The sequence below is a fragment of the Peromyscus leucopus genome, chromosome 12 (assembly GCF_004664715.2).
Source record: "Peromyscus leucopus breed LL Stock chromosome 12, UCI_PerLeu_2.1, whole genome shotgun sequence".
NCBI classification, from domain to species: Eukaryota; Metazoa; Chordata; class Mammalia; order Rodentia; family Cricetidae; genus Peromyscus; species Peromyscus leucopus.
In genome coordinates, this window is record NC_051073.1 from 10895343 (window position 1) to 10912973 (window position 17631).

Sequence of the window (17631 nt, forward strand, 5' to 3'; positions counted from 1 at the left end):
ACTAGAAAGAAGACTAGGGATAAAGTTCAGTGGAGTGTGTTTGCTTAGCAAGCAAAACCCAGGGTTCCAGGCACAGTTCTGCAAGAGCTGAAGAAGAGAGGATGGGGTGGGGGGGACAAGGAGGGAAAGAAAAGAGCAGCTTTCTATGAGAAAGGTCAGGCAGAAGGAGATGGACCACAACTTGATTAGCAGCGGCCTCAGGCTCACAGTGACTGAAAACAACTTTGACTTATGCTACATACCTGGTGGGTAAGAGCAACCAAACGCAGGAGATACAATGAGGTCTTGTTTTTGTAGACAGTCCCTTCCTGCCTCTCGGGGTGGGTATGGCTTCAGCAAGTCTCAGAACCCCAGCAGCAGCTTTTACTAACGAGGGTAAGGACAGTTGTATTTTCAAACAGTTAAAAACACAAAAACGGAATGTTTAAAATATTCGCTAGTTTGGGAAATTGGACCGTGTCCCATGGAAACTCAGCACTCCAGCTGCCTTTGAAAATCATGAACTACAGCAGATAGCTGGAGCCTGGCAACACATCCCACATCTCTGTTTGTCTCACTTTGTGAATCTCGTTCACTCCTGCTTGGTCTCAGGGCCCTGGGATCAGCCCCCAGGGACGGCACGTGGCCATTTCTTTCTATCCCAGCGCCACAGTCCCCCTTCACTGGTCTCATTGTTTTTTCTGCTGTGAATCCCCCCTGTTGAGACAAGCCATGAAGGCATGGAGAGGCATCTTGTAACTGACATCGGGCAATGGCCTCTCCACCCAGGCTCTTCCCTGTACAAACACGGACTTTGTCCCTTGTCGTGAAGGCAGGTGCTTTATATGGCTTTAGACTGGCTGACCCCTGTGGTATACTTACAGCTCACCCTGTGTGGGCGCCTCCAGAGTGCGATGCATGACAAGGTGAGCTTGCTTCTCCACCTTTCTCTCCTCCACCTGTTCTCACGGGCAGCTCTGCCAGCCTCTTTGACATTACATTTCTTCAAGGAGATGCAGGATTTCTGGCATGGTAGAGACCTGCACCCCCAAATTACATATCAGAGGAACTAGGGAGAAGGTTCAGCAGGTGAGAGGGCTCGCTCTGCAAGCATTAGAATCTGAGTTCAAATCCCCAGCATCACATAAAAAACTAGGCATAACTGCATGCCTGTAGGAGGAAGGAGGGTAGAGAGAGGCAGGTCCTGAAAGCTCATTTGCCAGACAGTCAATCTGAAACCCTGAGTTTCCAGTTCATCAAGAGGTCCTGTCTCATAAGAATAGTGGAGAGTCATGAAGAAAGACACCTTACGTCCTCCCTTGGCTTCCACATAAGAGAGGAAGATACTCTGTGTCTTCCTCTGGTCTTCGTTTATGCATGCCTGAGCATATGGATGACGTATACAACACACACAGATGTACACACAAGCCAGCATGCACATGCACACAGATGCACACACCATACTTTCATAGGCACGTACACACCTTGCTTATGAACACACCCACACCCACGCCCACACCCCCCCCAAAGGACTCACATATCAGCCTGACCCAAGGACCACTCAAAGAGCAGAAAGTTCACACAAGTCTAACAAAAAAGTAGGCTGTCAGTCTCTTCTGCCCCTTGAGAAGTCCACCTCTATAAGGGGCTCCGTGGAGGTATCTCTACTTGATATTAGTCCACAGTACCCTCCAGTCCTAGGAATCCGCTTAAAAAATATGAATTCTTGATGAATCACGGGGTCCTACATAGGCTTAGAACTAGAAACAACCTGGCCAAATGAAGAATTTTAGTACTAGTTTCAAGTCCTGCATTTATCATTATTGATTCTACCTCTCCCCATCTCTCTCTTTCTCTCTCTTCCTGTCTGTCTCTCTCTGTCTCTCCCGTGTCTGTCTGTCTGTCATCTCCTCTCTACCCTCTCCTTCCCTTTCTCTCTCGGTTTTGATTTAAGATACGGTCTCATTCTGTAACCAAAACTATCTTGGAACCCTCTATACAGTCCAGGCTGCCGTGGAACCTGTGGCAATTTTCCTGTCTCCATGTCTCAGGTACTGGGATTGTAGGTGCACACCACCACACTCAGCTGACATCTCTAGTGTGTGGGGACACTTGTCTCCTGTTATCCAAAGTTTTGAGGCTTGCACTGAAATTCTAAGGTGGCAAAGCACACCCAGCACACCCCTATTCTATAAACAATTACATTTGCCTTAATTTATCAGTGCTACGCATTCTAATCAGTGTTGCCAACAGAACTTACCACAATAATGACAGCATTCTAAGTGTGGACTGTGGAAAGCAGAGCCCAGCGAGCCCTTGAAATACAGCCAGTGACATTAAAAATTTACATCATGCTTCCAGCCTTCATTAATTTAAAGCAGCCACGTGTTTATTCTCTTATGTCACTTTTATCATCCAGTATGTGCATGTTTATGTCTCTGCTAGTTTTTCATCTATCTCAGTTACAACATAAGCTAGGTAAAGGCAGAGATTTTGTCTCTTTCTCTCAGGCAGTGGTTCTCAACCTCCCCAATGCTGTGACCCTTTAATACAGTTCCTCGTGTTGTGCTGACCCCCAACCATAAAACTGTTTTCGTTACTTCATAGCTGTAATTTTGCTTCTGTTATGAATCATAATGTAAATATCTGAGATGTGACCCATAAGGAGGTCGCGCCCCACAGTTTGAGAACCACTGCTCTAAGGTATCTTTAGAGCCCAAAGCGTGTGTGGCTTTTTCTGGGGTATGACAGTGTTTTTCTGTGTGAATGAATGAGTTATCTTCTGGATTAGGCAGGCACTCCAAGGAAGGAATGCCATGTCCTCTGAACCCTGGGTGGATTTATGAGTCAAGGTCTGAAGCCAATGTCAGAGGCAGAGCCTGAGGAAGGCTGAACTGTGTACTGCAAAGAGAACCGAGCAATGACCAGAAGAAAAGGGGGGTGGTGCCAGTGTGCTGGCACACGGCTAACACAGGATGAGTTGGACAGACGATGAAACGCAGGATGCAGTTGGAAGCTATTGTGACAATGTAAAACATCGCACGATTCAGTCAGTCTATCGATTGGAAGACTTCTTACCTATCTGATGCATCAGCAAGTGTTAGCACGCCCCACAACGTTAAACACAGAATAAGACAACTGAGACGCTCAAAGCATTTGATGGAAGCAGGCACCCAGACAGCGTGACCGTCAGACTCTAAGTCAGGCAGAGTAATAATAACACCCACACGGGTCACAGAAATGTCACCTGCCCTGCCATGGGCACATGTAAGGAAGCCATGTCCAAGAGAAATGCGTTTTCTTTTAGCTGTCACACTGTCAAGCATCAAACCCAGGCTCCAGCACCGGTGTCTCTTATGACCAGGACCATGCACTTTTATTCCTCACAGTCCCTTTCATGAGGGCTTGGATCTGTGCCTGCGCCATTGCCTAAATCTGTGTCGTTCCTTTAGTTCTTGAGGGCATCCTTCATCCTGACGCTACTCTGAGCACGCCACGGCCCTCTGCCCTCCCCGACTCCGATGAACACAATCTGCTGCTATGTATTTTTGGCTGGCCGACTTCCCCACCTTATCAGAGCAGCTACGTGCTCTGCTCCTCGTTCCTGTAAAACTGAAACTCCAAGCATGGCTCCATATGCGACTCCTCTGTGCAGCTGAAACAGAGCAGTCGGAGCAGACAGACATCCTGCTCTCGAGGAAAGCTGTGGAAGACGTCTTGGCAGATTAAACTTCCCACCGCGCCCTGAAAGACACCTCTTAAGGACTGAGTACTTGTAAACACCAGATAAAAAGCTCAAACAAGGCCAAAACATGGCTTACAAAAGTGACCTCCCTCAGAAAACTTTCTGTTAAAGGCACTAATGGGCTAGCCTGTATTCACCTTTTAAAGCTACCATTTAAATCAAGGCCAGTGAAACCTTCGGCATGAGTATATCACAAAGCAAGATTCTAGCAGCATTTCCTTTCACACGGTGAATGTCATATCCGAAGCCTGCTATTGAGATAGCAACTAGAAAATTGCTTGCGTCCTGGTGTTCAGAAAGGAAATGAACTGTCCAGGAAAGTGCTGACTTTCTAAGAACAATTCAAAGTAAACTTAAAATTGAAAACAGTCAACGCAGAAAAGATGGCTGTTTAAATGAAGAAGGAATGCACTCTGCTTGGTTCGGAAACCCTCTCTGATCTTTTCATTTAGATCCGAAGAGCAACATACAAAATAGAGATGAGGGAGATGGAGGAAATGTCTCAGAAGCAAATACTTTGATTTTTTTAACCTGTGTCCCTTTTAGAAGTGCTGTACAGATGGGAAGGCAAGTTCAGGGCTTTTATTAGGGTCTATCCCCCTTGAGGGTACCCTGCTGTTTCCCTCAAACTTTTCCACGTAATTTCCTCCACATCTCTCCCACCCCAGTCTTCTGATGTTTCCCCTTAACCTCATCCCTCACTCCAGCCCTTGAGAGGTGGAGTGCCTTGAATAACCGATAAATCAGGGAAGAAACCTGGTAGCCCTCACTTCTCCTCAGTCACTTTTCTCCTTGGAATAATGTTCCCCCAGCCCCACGGCCAGAAACAGTAGAGACCATGCTGTGCTGACGAGAGGAAAACGTCTCTCCATGAAAATGAATGTAGGGAAATGATTTCCTTCCAACCAAAAGCCAACTGCTATTGAACGTCTGTTTGCCTAATTCTAGAATCTACCCCTCAAAACTTCACCATCATCAATGGGTTTAATTCGGTTTTCCTTCAAACATCATTTTCTTTCTCTAATTTCAACTCCAGGAGTGTGAGAGACATTTAAGAGGCACTGCAGAAAGAAGGTGTGAGAAGCAGAATTTGACAAGTGAAACATATGCGTTTATTATCTCTGAGCCATTGCGTGCTACACAGGTTCAGAGAAGGCATGACCAATTGCTTTGGTAGTGAAGTTGGTCTAGGTGGGCATTTTTAATCTGGAAGGTGGCCAGAGTGTAGAGGTTTAGCCAGCAAATGTGACTTCCTGTTGTGTGATATTTTTTTTTGACTGTGTTCTGACAAATAAAGCTTGCTTAGAGTCAGAGGGTAGAGCTAGCCACTAGCTGACCTAAATTAACCAGAGAGAGGATCTCAGCCCTTTGGGACTGAGGAACGGAAGAGGTAGGAGGCGACTGGTGGTTGCTCCCTGCTTCTCTCATCTTTCAGGTTCTTACCCTGATATCTGACTCCGCATTTTTTCTTGATAAAGATTAATTAGATTAACACTTCAATGGCTTGTGGTAATCATTTCCTCTTTTCCTTGGGCCTAAGAAAGGACCATTTAGAGACTTTTAAGCCAAAGCCACTGGAAGCTCAGCAGAAACATGGTCATCACTCACAGGAGAGTCCTTCAGGGCCCAATGCTAAGAGTCTAAAGAGACTGATAACAATGATACACACACAAGGTGATCAGAGCACTGTGCCACGCGTGTTGAAAACACGCAAATGTGCAGGGACTAACAGCAGTTATGCCGGGAGAAGTGATACTCCCAGAGTGCAGCACCTGGCCCGCTCCGTACTCTGTAGAAGACACTCGGTGTGGCTGCAGGAAGGAAGGTCAACCATCTCATCAGCCTTGCCTTGACTTCTGCCAGTCACTTTCTTCTTTGGGGAATCTATTACCCTCAGAACCCCCCCAACCCTCCATCTCCAACCCAGTGGGCTTCCCTTTGAAATGAGTGTGCAGTGTGACTAAAGTCAAAATGCGAAGCAGAGGGCTTGTGGGAGTCCTCTCCAGCTCCAGCATCTGTACAAGGCACAGCAACACCCCCGCGGCAAGCTTTGTGTGGGGGGAAGGAGATTGGATGCTGCGGCTGCAGCTGCAGTCTTCAGTGAAAGAGAAATTGTATAAGACTTTAAAGCATAAATGGGAAGAATATGTACTGATTATTCAGTTTCCAAGGCAACTGGGTTCCAAGGCAGAGTACTCTTAAGGTTCTAGCTTTTGAGAGAGAATTCCAGGCGAGTGGGCCACACCAAATTTCATACTATTAGTCAAGGAGTGAACAGTGGAGATTGCAGCCTTGAAGACAAGTGGCTTCTCTTCGGTAGACTTTGTGTTGTTTAAACCTACTTGGAGACCAGCCAATCCCGGGGGGCAGCAACTTTCTTAGGCCACTTCCCGGTGGCCCTGGCCTGATCACATCTGTGCTAGGGAAATGGACTTCAAGCCCTGAGGGAGCTTGCTCGGCCCCCTCAACCCCCAGAACTGTCCTGTTGGAGCAGGAAGTGTAAATCAAGGCATCATACAAAGGCGGGTTTGTCTCCCACCATGCTGACAGTAAACACCAAGCTATATCTAAGTAGTCCCAATAGAGATTGTGAGTTTCAGAACACACGAATCTCTCAGAAGTAGAAACCAGTTTTGTTTTTTGTTTGTTTTTTGTTTTTGTTTTCCAGATATCACTGAATTCTCTTATTACATCGGCAGTACTAGGTACTAAGTTCAGAGACTATAGCTGTCTAGGGTAAATGATTGACAGCTTGGGAATTAGCTTACTTCAAATAAATGTGGCTGTGGGCCATGCCTGTGATAATGGTATAACCCCTCATAGCCTAAACGAATGGTTCTCAACCTGTGGGTCATGACCCCTTTGCAGTCAAACAACCCTTTCACAGAGGTCACCTAAAAACCACTGGAAAACAGATATTTACATTACGATTCACAACAGTAGCAAAAATATACTCACGAAGTAGCAGCAAAATAATTTTATGGATGGAGGTCACCAAAACAGGAGGAACTGTATTAAAGGGTCACAGCCGAAAACCACTGGGCTTAACCAGTGATCACACCAGACACCCAACCTTAGCCTTAACCCTTTCCAGGTACCTCCGGGAGCTTCCACAGGGCAGCAAAGCTAAGGCTGTCTTGCTATGAGTGAATGACAATCCAGAAGGGCAATTTGGGGTTCTGCTTTTAAGTTTCTGAACTCGGAACTCAGGTGGGCAAATTAGTTCTTTAATTTTTTTAATTATTTAATTCTTCTAGACTTACATTTTTAAGCTCTGGATTTTAACTTCCCAAGGGACTGGATCTTTGAATTTGTCCCAACCAAAAGCTGAACAGACTTTTGTTCATCTGCAGAGTAAAACGGCTGTACAGTCTTTCAGGTGAACCTCTCTAATGGGCATCTCCCTGCGTCAGCATTCATTGGCTCCCAAGGCTTCCAAGCATGTCTGACATGCTCCTCGTGAATGGAAGGGGCACAGAGAGAGGAAGGAATTATGAAAGAGAGAGAAGGAATTATGAGTGGAAGAGCTGAGATTTCACAGACTGGAGTACACAAGGAACTTCTGGGTTTATTTAGTTACTACTGTGTTGTTGGATCTACTTCAGAGCCTTCCGAAGGACCAACTTATCTACCAGCCACCCACAGCCCAGAACATGACAGCTTGAAGCTGGAACCTGATAGGGGAAGGGGCTTCCTCCTCCTGGGTGTCAATTAGAATTCCCAGAAAGTAGCTGTGTCTGCAGACAGACTGATTAGAAGTTGGAATGTTACAGGTTCAAATGTTAATTACCTATCTCAGGCTAACTTTTTACTCCCTTGGATGGCCTCAAAACCAGGCAGGTGCTCAAAGCTCAGATCTCAAGGCCTTATTGGAGCAACAGATTCGAGAAATCTGTGCGTGAGTGTTTCATGGATAACCTAGGATGGCATTCTTCAACATACAGTGTCTCTCACTGGCCTGGGACTCACCAAGTAGACCAGGCTGGCAGTCACAGAGCTCTAGGGATCTGCTCGACTCTGCGTCTCTCAATGAAGCACCCATGGCCATGCTCGACACTTCTTATATGGGTTCTAGGAATTGAACTCAGGTCCATGGCAAGCACTTTACCAACAAACCAATCTCCTCAGACCCTTTACATGCACCTAATTTACTGAAATTAAGTAAATCAAATGCAAGGCTAAAATCTGTGTTCAATACCAGAGCACTGAGGGTCTTTTTTTCAGACATCAACTAATCAAAAATTCTCCCCTACCAACACATAAGCTGACTTGTAGTAACTGGTCAAAGGATTACCATTCGGAAGTTCACATGCGTAGCGAGACATGGAATGTACAACTCTATTCAATTAAGAGCAGTATTAGGAACTTTATTTAACTGTCAGTCTACCACCAGCATCTAATACTTATATTTTGACACATTTAGACAAGCATATTAGGAAGAAAATGTAAATTAAATATTATAAAGTGTACTTCTAATGAAACATGGGCTTAATAGGTCATGAATATATAAGTTCAGTGGTTTTATTGCAGTTAGAAAAATTATATTATGAAAGATACAAAAAAATCAATATTATTATTTCTGTTTATTTTACAATCAGTATGCCATCTTCTACCATTATGGCTTCAAATTTTCATTCTACCCAACAGGTGCCAAAGAATAGTTTAGTACATGCCTTAATAAAACAGTTAAAATATTTACAAATTCAAAATAGATGTTTTTGTAACTGAAAGGTTCACCTGAGAATTCACTGTAACATCGCCGTTTGCTTCTCTTTTTTTCCAAGTTGTTAATGTGGCTGAGTGTCCTCACGCCATCTCCACTATCCCCTGTATCATATATATTGAATTCCTAACTTAAAACTGGCTAAGCATCAAGCTACAGTAAATTGTTATAAAGCCTGCAGGTGGACAACCAATGTTATATCCATATTTGTTCTGAATATAACAAGTTAACAAAGTATTTGCTTGTAACTATAGGATTCAAATAAGGGGCGAAAATTTAAGATGACATTATTGTATTGAGCCAGTCATGACAACTTTAAAAGAAAATCACCAGGCATTGAGAAGGCTGGATCACACAACACGGAGCAATGATTGTGTGACTAGGCAAAACACAAACTAAAAACATTGTCAAAACACTGCATGAAGGAAAAGGCATACATTGTACACATATCCTATCATTTGTCTTCGGCATCCCCCCCCCAAAAAAAAATATTGCCTTAAAACAAATTTTCTTAGAAAAAAATGTCTTTAAAAGTTCACGTTAAAATAGGCATAAATGTGTAATGCTATGCAATATACAGAAAACTTACCCACCTTATGGCCAAAAGACAAAGGTAAAATCTTTCCTGTCCATCTAATACAACTTGAAAATCACATAGGTATGAGGTAGTGTAGTTACTTGTATTATATGCTGGCTGTTAAAAGTAATGCTAAATTTTAAAAAATATTACACTTGGCCAATTACCAAACACCATTAAAATTAACCCTTAATGCTAAACTGTTCATAGGTAGAGAGAAATTTAAACCAAGTGTCTTTAAAAAAAAATCTTTAAATTGAGGAGAGAGCTAAGTTTTATCATAAAATGTTAAGTAACTTTCCAAAGCAAACATTTACAGTTACATTTAAAGCAAAAAAATTTGTCATATGTACACAAAAAAACCGGTGGCGGACAGCCGAGTGTACAGTGAGGTAGGAAATCAAGGATTCCATTGGCTTGTATAGGATTTTACACTTTGTAAACCAGAGAAGTTCTCATATTATTTTATGTTAAGTTGAAATCTAAAATTACAAGTATCAAATAGCTGCGTGGGGACATATACATATGTACACAGCTCTTCTGTAACATGGGATGTACTGTCACAGCGAGCATTCTCTCCCAGAAGGACTGAGTGGACTTTTCAAAGTTTCTAGAAAATTATTCTTCCAAAGATAAAATACACACTATCCTTCCTCCATCCCTGCACCCCAAGAAAAAAGGGCATCATCTGACAACTATGAAATTGTGAAATATTGATGCTGGTCCCCGAACCTTCTCTAGCAAACGTCAGCTTGCTACCGGCCGGATACCACACTCAGGTGGCTCTCTGGTGTGAGTGCCCTCCCCCCATTAGATGCAGCAGACAGTGAAGGTCAGTCTCTTTCAGATATGTGACTTGGAGAGATGAAGTCCTATTGACTGGTCCCCTGTGCTTTCAAACAGGACTCTACAAATGCTTCTGGAAACATCCTGAGAGACTCCTTCATCAGAGGTGTTTGAGAACAGAGGTGCTTCACACTTCCGATTTTTTTCCTATTGTCAAAATCCACTTCTACAGAATGTTATGAGATAGCTTGAAGATTAGCTCCTTCCCCAAAGTCTTAATGAATTTCCTATGTACCTTTTACATATAGCTTAAAGAAGCTCTCAGAAGATTTTGAATATCCTGTTTTGACTGTAACCTGCCTCATGAGATTGGGATTGGAATATCCCAAATCTGCTATCAGCTCGGTACTCAGAACATTTCCAATTTTAAGGCATTTCACATTCCTTGAAGAGGGATATTGAACCTATATATATATACAGGTTCCACTGCTGAGGTCTACAGTGTGAGATTCCAGAATGGTTAAGAATTACTGCAAAATGGTATGGGGTAGATGCTCAGATTATTATAAATTCATTTTCTACCAGCATTAAAATAAGCACAAGACTGACTTTTCAATGTCCAAGTCAAAGTGATGTGTGTGCCTTTACACCACACCAAATAGGGGGTGGGAAAAAAGAAAAGGATTCAATCTGCTTCTCAAGTGCCAACTCATAATGGACTGAGACCGAATTCCATGGTTTCAAACGCCAGCAGAGCTGTGGGTCCACGTTTGCTCCAACAAGGCTTTTTACACACCACAGCTCTCCATTAGGATGCCAATGCCCTCCTGGGCATCGGTGACCTGCAACGAGATGATGTACAGCCTCTCACAGTGTGCAGCTTTCCAGATCTGTGGCAACTATGGTTCTGGCCAGCTTGTGCACACTCACACCATTCAGTCTCACTCCCATTTCTTCCTCCAAGGGACAAGAAGGGAAGAGAAAGCTCCTACCTGGCCTAGACATGGCAGAGACTGCAGAGGAAATGACATTTATCTACTGTTTATGCAGCCAGAAATTCTAGTCAATACTGAGGAGAGGAGGTCTCCAGCTCAGGCCGGCTACGGCCCTTCACTAAGTCCTGCCAAGGCAGCCTCGGGGTCACCAGGTCCAGCCCATGCTGGACTTTGGTAGAAGCTGAGGAGCGGAGTGTCCGAGTTCAAAGATGATTTCTTTTCCACGTTACAGCTCTACACACACACTTTCAGAGCTGATGAGACCACCTTCCTGTCTACAGGAGTTTGGGATACAGGCTCCTGAGTGACACCACCGCACTGCTTGGGGAGAATTTTTATTTTTGATCAGTATACTGCTGGAAGGTAGATGCTCGAGCTTCCACAGGCCAGGCAGACCGTGTGCACATGCTTCGAGCTGTTGAAACGGATACAGCAGTTTTCACTGTCGTGGTTACTTTTGAATACTGGGAGATTATGATTCTCTATTTTCACATGTGATTTTTCAGCATCCAAGAGGTAAATCATGTCATATCTCCTGTGAAAATCAAGGGGAATTCAGGGTCACCTCAAAAGAGAAATCCCCTCAACAGGAAGCTACCAGGGGGAAGCAGGGCTCCTAAGCAAGAAGACATGGCCATACGCAGCTCTCGAGACAATGCCAACACTTCAGTAGGAAATCCACGGGCTGAAGGGTGCTCATGCGGTTTACTCATCAGTAGTACACTTGTCAGTCATCTGCTGACAGAAGTCTGAGATCCCGCCACTCTGCCGACAGGGTTCCAATAGTGTGGCCTGCTCCAGGGCAGCGGCTGGCGCTGTCGCCGGGGACTCGCGCACCAGTTCCTGGCCTGCCTTGCTGCTCCCTGGCCCGCGGGGAGGTGGTGCAGCCGGAGGCGCATCAGACAGGCTGAAAACTGAAGGAAAGGCAAGTTCACCATCGGGAATGCTTTTTCCTTTCTCAGAAATTAAAAAAGAGAGCGGGCAGTCTGAGGCCGAGTACTTGGCGAGGATCTGAATCTGCTCTTGACTCAGGGCGGCTTCCTTGCACACTTGTTGGCAAAGTCCCGTCAGGTTCTGCTTTGTTTCACCCAGCGTTGACAAGATGTGATCTCGCTCCTTCAGCAGGCTCTCCTTTTCGCTTTGCTGTGCAGAGGGAGAGAGAACACAATGGCTCATGTTTATTGGGTCCACCGACACTTCGAAGGCAATCAAACATTCAGCATCTACCGTGTCTTCACGCGGTATTGCTTCCCTTCAACCCGCATCAACTCGCCCCAGAGACACTGGCGCATCAGGGTTTACGTGCAGCACTACTCACAGGAGCTAAGTCACAGGACTGACCGAGGTGTTCAGCCACAGAGGAAGGGATGATGTGGCATAAATGCATAATGCAATTTTTTCCACCATAGAGAAATGAAGTTATGTGACTTGCAGGAAAATAGATGCAACTGAAGTTTGCATTAAGTGGATTAATGCTACAAGCCACAAAAGTATACAACGTGGGATTTCAGTTGATTATGACAAAGTTAATACCTGGAAGAAGCCAAGGGCCTTCCAGAGGTCAAGCTGAGGCTCAAGGAACCTTGGTGATATTTGACTTTTGATTATCAGCCGTTTCCTGCTATGAGTTTCTTGTGTGCTATTGTAGCTTTTCCATCATTTATTGGGCACCTTATCCCCTCTACTAAAGGAATATTTGGATAACCTTGTGCACTGACAGCTATGCACAGCCAGAACTCCAGTTCAAGCTTCCCTGTAATTAATGTCATTGGCAGCATCCAGCCAGGACCATCCCCAGATGGAGGAATGTATCTTATCAGAGATGCCTCTGTACTAAGAACAGACTTAAGTGTCTAGACTACCTGTTTGAGAAGGTCTGATGGATGTGCCAATTTAAGCTTAACTACTACCTTTCCCAAATCTTTCCTGTAGTTCCAGATCTCCCTAGCTGTACACAGGTTGCCTAACGACTGAGTACACTTTCCCCCACCCTGCAGAAAAACAGCAGATAGCTTGGATAGGAACCACGGGGGGGGGGGAGCAGTTTTATTTTCTCCCATTGACCTAGCAACTTATAGATTCTTAACATATTCTACCAATCACATTTAAGACTATAGTGGAGCACATAAGATCCCTCTTCTTAGATATTACCTGAATTTAGCCTTTAGTTAATTTATTAGTCACTTCCCTTTTGGGTTGCAAATGATAATTAACAATTACTGCCCCTCTATGTGATTCTTATCACCCCTCCGTTTGACCCTGGAAGCCTGGCTTTGCACTGCCAAGGGAATACTGCTTGTAAGTGTATGTATAAATATATACATACACACTGGGACTCCCTGGGCACAGGAGGACGGAGAAGAAGACAAGAGCTCTGTGTGCTGAGATTCTATTTCCCGAAAATAGTCCTCGCTGTTCGTAGTTTTCTCTCCTGAGCCCCTGGGATGTGTAATATTAAGGTGGGTCCCTCTAATATTAAACAAGAAATTAAGCCAGTGTTCGAAACACAAATGTTCTCTCTCGTATGTAGGTCCTAGATTTTAGGTAAGACACATAAAAATCACATATGATATGAAAGCAGAAACAAAACAAGCCTAGAGAAACAAAGGAGACTCAATGAGTGGGGGCGAGAGGGGACGTATTCAGGGAAGAACATGCACTTGCATGGCAGCATTCTCATGTTGTGTAGTGTAGTACCATGCACCAGGAATATGTACAATTTAAAATTCAACACACACATACATGTTAAATACCAAAAGCTCAGGCTCCTTCCTCCAAAACTCCTACAGACAGGCCTACGTTGGAATTCATAACTTTTCGCTTTATAGAAAGATAACATAGGTGTGCACAGGTGTGCTCCAGTGCGTGCGGAGTTAGCACCCATCATTGAACATCTTTCCACTTTTAAATACAACACTGAAACATCAAATCAGGCAGAAAGTACGGGGAAACTACTTATAGCTGGTTATCAGATTTGACTGGCTTCTAGCCAAGATGCTAAGACAAACTCACTGTTCTGAGTGTTTGAATTTGAACTGTGGAAAAGGGTGACCTTGACTCTGCGAAGACACCAACATGGTGTTCTTAGTGTAAACCCAAGACCCCCCCACCCCCACTGTAAGATTCAGCTAATGCCTGCTTCCCTGTGCCTATGAGCCCAAGACTATGGTCAATGTTTTTAAATATGCCATCTCAGCTATGTAATCCATACAGTGAGTTGGTAAAGAAGGAAGACTGGAACATATCCTTAGATAGGATGGTTGGGAAGCAAGTTTCTATACTATAAGGAGTGAAGGGGTTAATCTGAGTTTGTTTTCGTTAGTGTGGTTTTTTAAAATCTCTACAAGTCCACCACAAAATGTTTCCAAGTGTTCCCGGCTCTGTCCCTTCTGCCCACATCAGGTATCACCGCGGACAGCATGCCCCTTCCCACCCATACCCTGCCTCTGCTTTCACACTCCACCATTTCACTTCTGACCTAGAATGAGCTGGGCAACCTCATCCTCAAGCTGCTTGTAAAGTAGGAGTAAATACATGTTAGCAGACGGCCAAAGGTTTCACCTGTGAAGACGATAGGACTCGTGTCTGAGGGAGCCAGGGGCCACCTCTGTCTGTCTCTGCTCAACGGCAGGTTCTGTGGAGCAGGAGATGCTGGGGACACTGAGACGAGGTATTCACAGGGATCATTCCTAACTGTAATGGTGAATGTCCCCTCGGGCACAAAAACAGTTTAAAAGGCAGTAAGAGCTTTGCCGGGTGCATAAGTACTGTTACAGATGCACACATAAATAGCTCTACAAGGGCATGTGAGAATTCAATTATTAGTTGTTTTTTCAAAATATTCAGATATATAATTTTTTAAAAAGGAATTCCTTCGTTACAAACACAATATAAATTTTTATAATGCAAAGTAATTCTCCAATTTGTTCAGATTTCTAGATTTGTTTCAAAATAAAAATAAGAGCAGGTCAAGAATGAACATGTGCACACTTGTGTGTACGCTAGGTCTACGTTCAGCCACTTCCTCCTACACAGAATCTGTCAGTTACAGGCTTCAGATAAAATCAAGCTGCAAGTGTCAGGGGACAAGAACAGCACTGACTTCTATTCCTGAGAAAAAGTAATTTTAATGCCATTTGTACCCTCTCTTCTTTGGACCTCTCTCAGAAGCTCATCTTAATAGAAACAAAGACCCCAGAAGAAGATGAGAACCCTCTTTTCTTGTCTCTTGGTTCTTCTATCAAAGCTGTGATGAAGCCATTCTAAATAGCAACAGGAAAATGCCAAGCAATGTTGGCCTTTTAAATTAGGAAAGATTAACTTTAACAGTGACCATTTGGGCTTCCTCCCACAAATAGGAACCAATGCTTAGAGATGGCACAAAGAACATAAATACTATGTAATTTCTGTATCTTCATGCAAATATCTATCTATATGATCCCTCCATATTCACATTCCTCCTGCCCGACTAAGTAAGAAATGACTCCATTCATTAAGAAAACCCAAGAAGACTCTGGGGAGATGGCTCAGTGGGTCAAGAATGCTTGTTGCCTAAGTATAAGGATATGAGTTCGAATCCCCAGAAACCTCTCGAAAAGCTAAGTGTGGCCATACACTGCTGTGGGCCCAGTGCCAGGGTGGGGGGAGGAGGGAGGAAGTAGGAGGGAGGAGGGAGGAGGGAGGATTACTGCGGCTGTGGCCAGTCACTCCAGCAGAAAAAGGGCAAGCTGCAGGGCTGGGGAAAGGCCCTATCTCAAGGGGGAAAGGCAGAGGGCAAAGGAGAAAGGCACCTGATATCTTCCTCTGGCCTCTCATGAACACATGGGCACACACAGCAAACACACATGCATGCATTGAGTGTACACACACACACACACACACACACACACACACACACACACAATTTTAGAAATTAGAATGTCCCACAGAAGATGACTTGTGCCCAGAGCTCCAGAATCTTTCGTCTGTTCCTCTCACTCCACGCAGCTCTTACATGGCCACATCTGCAGCCATTAACTGGTGTTTCCATTTCATTCTAATTTTAAAACGTAAATTTACCATGGCAAGTCAGAGTAGTTGATAAGTAGTAAATTAAAGGAATCCAACATAGTCACTTCATAGCATTTATTATCAGCACCCCCCCAACAAAGGTGGTTCAGGAGTTCAAAGCCAACCTAGGAAACTTAAGTGAGACTCTGCCTCCAGACTTTTTCAAAACGGGGGCGGCAACAGTTCGGTGCTTACTTTTAACATGCCCAAGGCCCTGGGTTCAATTTGGGGGGAAGAGGGGGGATGATGTCTAAGTACCCCAACCCCAAAACGCAACCTAACTCCTTAGGATTACAGTCATGTGCGGTCTTTGACAGGAACATGTTCTGAGACATGCCTTAAGAGGCCACTGGGCACAAACATCCCAATGGTGCCACCTGCACCACAGCTGGGCCGAGACAGCGCCTGTTAGCTCCGGGGCCACAAGCTTGAACAGCGTGTTCCTGACTGGAGCCCAAGGCGGCAGCAGCACACTCTAAGTGTTTGCACAGCAGCACCTATCTAAACACGAGAAGGGCAGAGCGAGGATGTGGCTCAGAAGGTTAGGAATGTACACTTGCACGGGCCTTGCACAGTGCAGCTTCCAGGCCCGGACGCCGCTCTGGGTGGGAGGGCGGGTCGGTGAAAGGCCTGGGAACAGGACCGCAGCGGACACCAGGGCCCCGGCAACTACGCATTCAGGCCCTGCCAAATGTTTCAATGTTGGGGTTTTTTTCTTCAGGTATAAACTTAGTTTATTATAAATTGTCTCCTTTACACTTTAATTTTTTTTTTAACTTTTGATTCTTTTGAAATAACACTCAGCTTACAACACAGAAAGAAAAGAAAACAAAATCAAATGGTGATGACAGGGAGTTCCAGGCTTGTGCCTAAAATAAGTACAAATGCTGTGCAGCTATACCAAAGTATTTCTCTGTCCTTAGCCCTTCTCTATTTTCATTTTTCCTTTACTCTTTAAAGTGTTTCATTAAGAACTAAGACACATACACTGGCCCAGCCTGCATCAGTGTCCCCGATGACACTGCCACACTTTGCCCCTCTGGAGGGTCTTCAGGGGTGTGACACACACGGACCTGCCCCTGCTGTAAGAGCACCAGGTCTGCCAGACCCGTCCTGAGGCCTTGCCGAGAAGGCTCGGCCTGCAGAAATCGGTGCAAGGTGGTGTGCTTGTCTCCGGACTCCATCCTACCTGCAGATGAGTGGGTAACGGACACTCCTCTCCGTGAGGGAAGCACTCCAGGGTGGGGGCGCTTTTTTTTTTATTACTCTTACATTTATTTACTTGGAGGGGGTCACGTGCCTTGACACATCTGTGGTGATCAGAGAGCAGTGTGTGAGAATCCTCCTGATCCACCGTGTGGGTACCACGGGTTAAACTCAAGCTGTCTGGCTTGGCGCCAAGACCTTTCCTCACCGAGGCAGCGTGTTAGCCTGGGAGCTGGGAGCAACCCACTCACGGGTTTCTGGAGGCATTGCGGGTTCTGGTTCCCCCTATTCACAAGACCTGGCTCCTTTCTCTGGCCTCCACCACCACAGCTTATTCCATCCCCTCTTCAGATGCTTCCTGGTTTCTAGCCAGAGTCCAAATCAGCACAACAGGTAAATGGGAAGCCAGCCATGTTGGTTTCTGAGTTCACAGAAAGGTCTGAGGAACTATCAGCCTTGCACTGGAAAGCAGGGATCTTTCTGTTGACCAGATGAAAGAAGACCTTCTGAGCTGAGAAGAAGGGAGGGGAGGAGGGCCTACCAGAGTTCACAGCTGTGCTGGTTAGGTTTT

The 17631-nt window shown here is 45.0% G+C and overlaps 1 protein-coding gene across 1 annotated transcript in view; it reads right to left on the reverse strand.

Moving 5' to 3' along the window:
- Nucleotides 1–8065: 8065 nt before the first annotated feature.
- Nucleotides 8066–17631, reverse strand: part of Bach1 (BTB domain and CNC homolog 1) — a 37367-nt gene continuing 27801 nt past the window's right edge. The window contains exon 5 of the mRNA XM_028875960.2: nt 8066–11948. Within this exon, the coding sequence (XP_028731793.1) occupies nt 11511–11948 (438 nt within the window). The 3' untranslated portion in view covers nt 8066–11510. The remainder of the gene's footprint in view (nt 11949–17631) is intronic.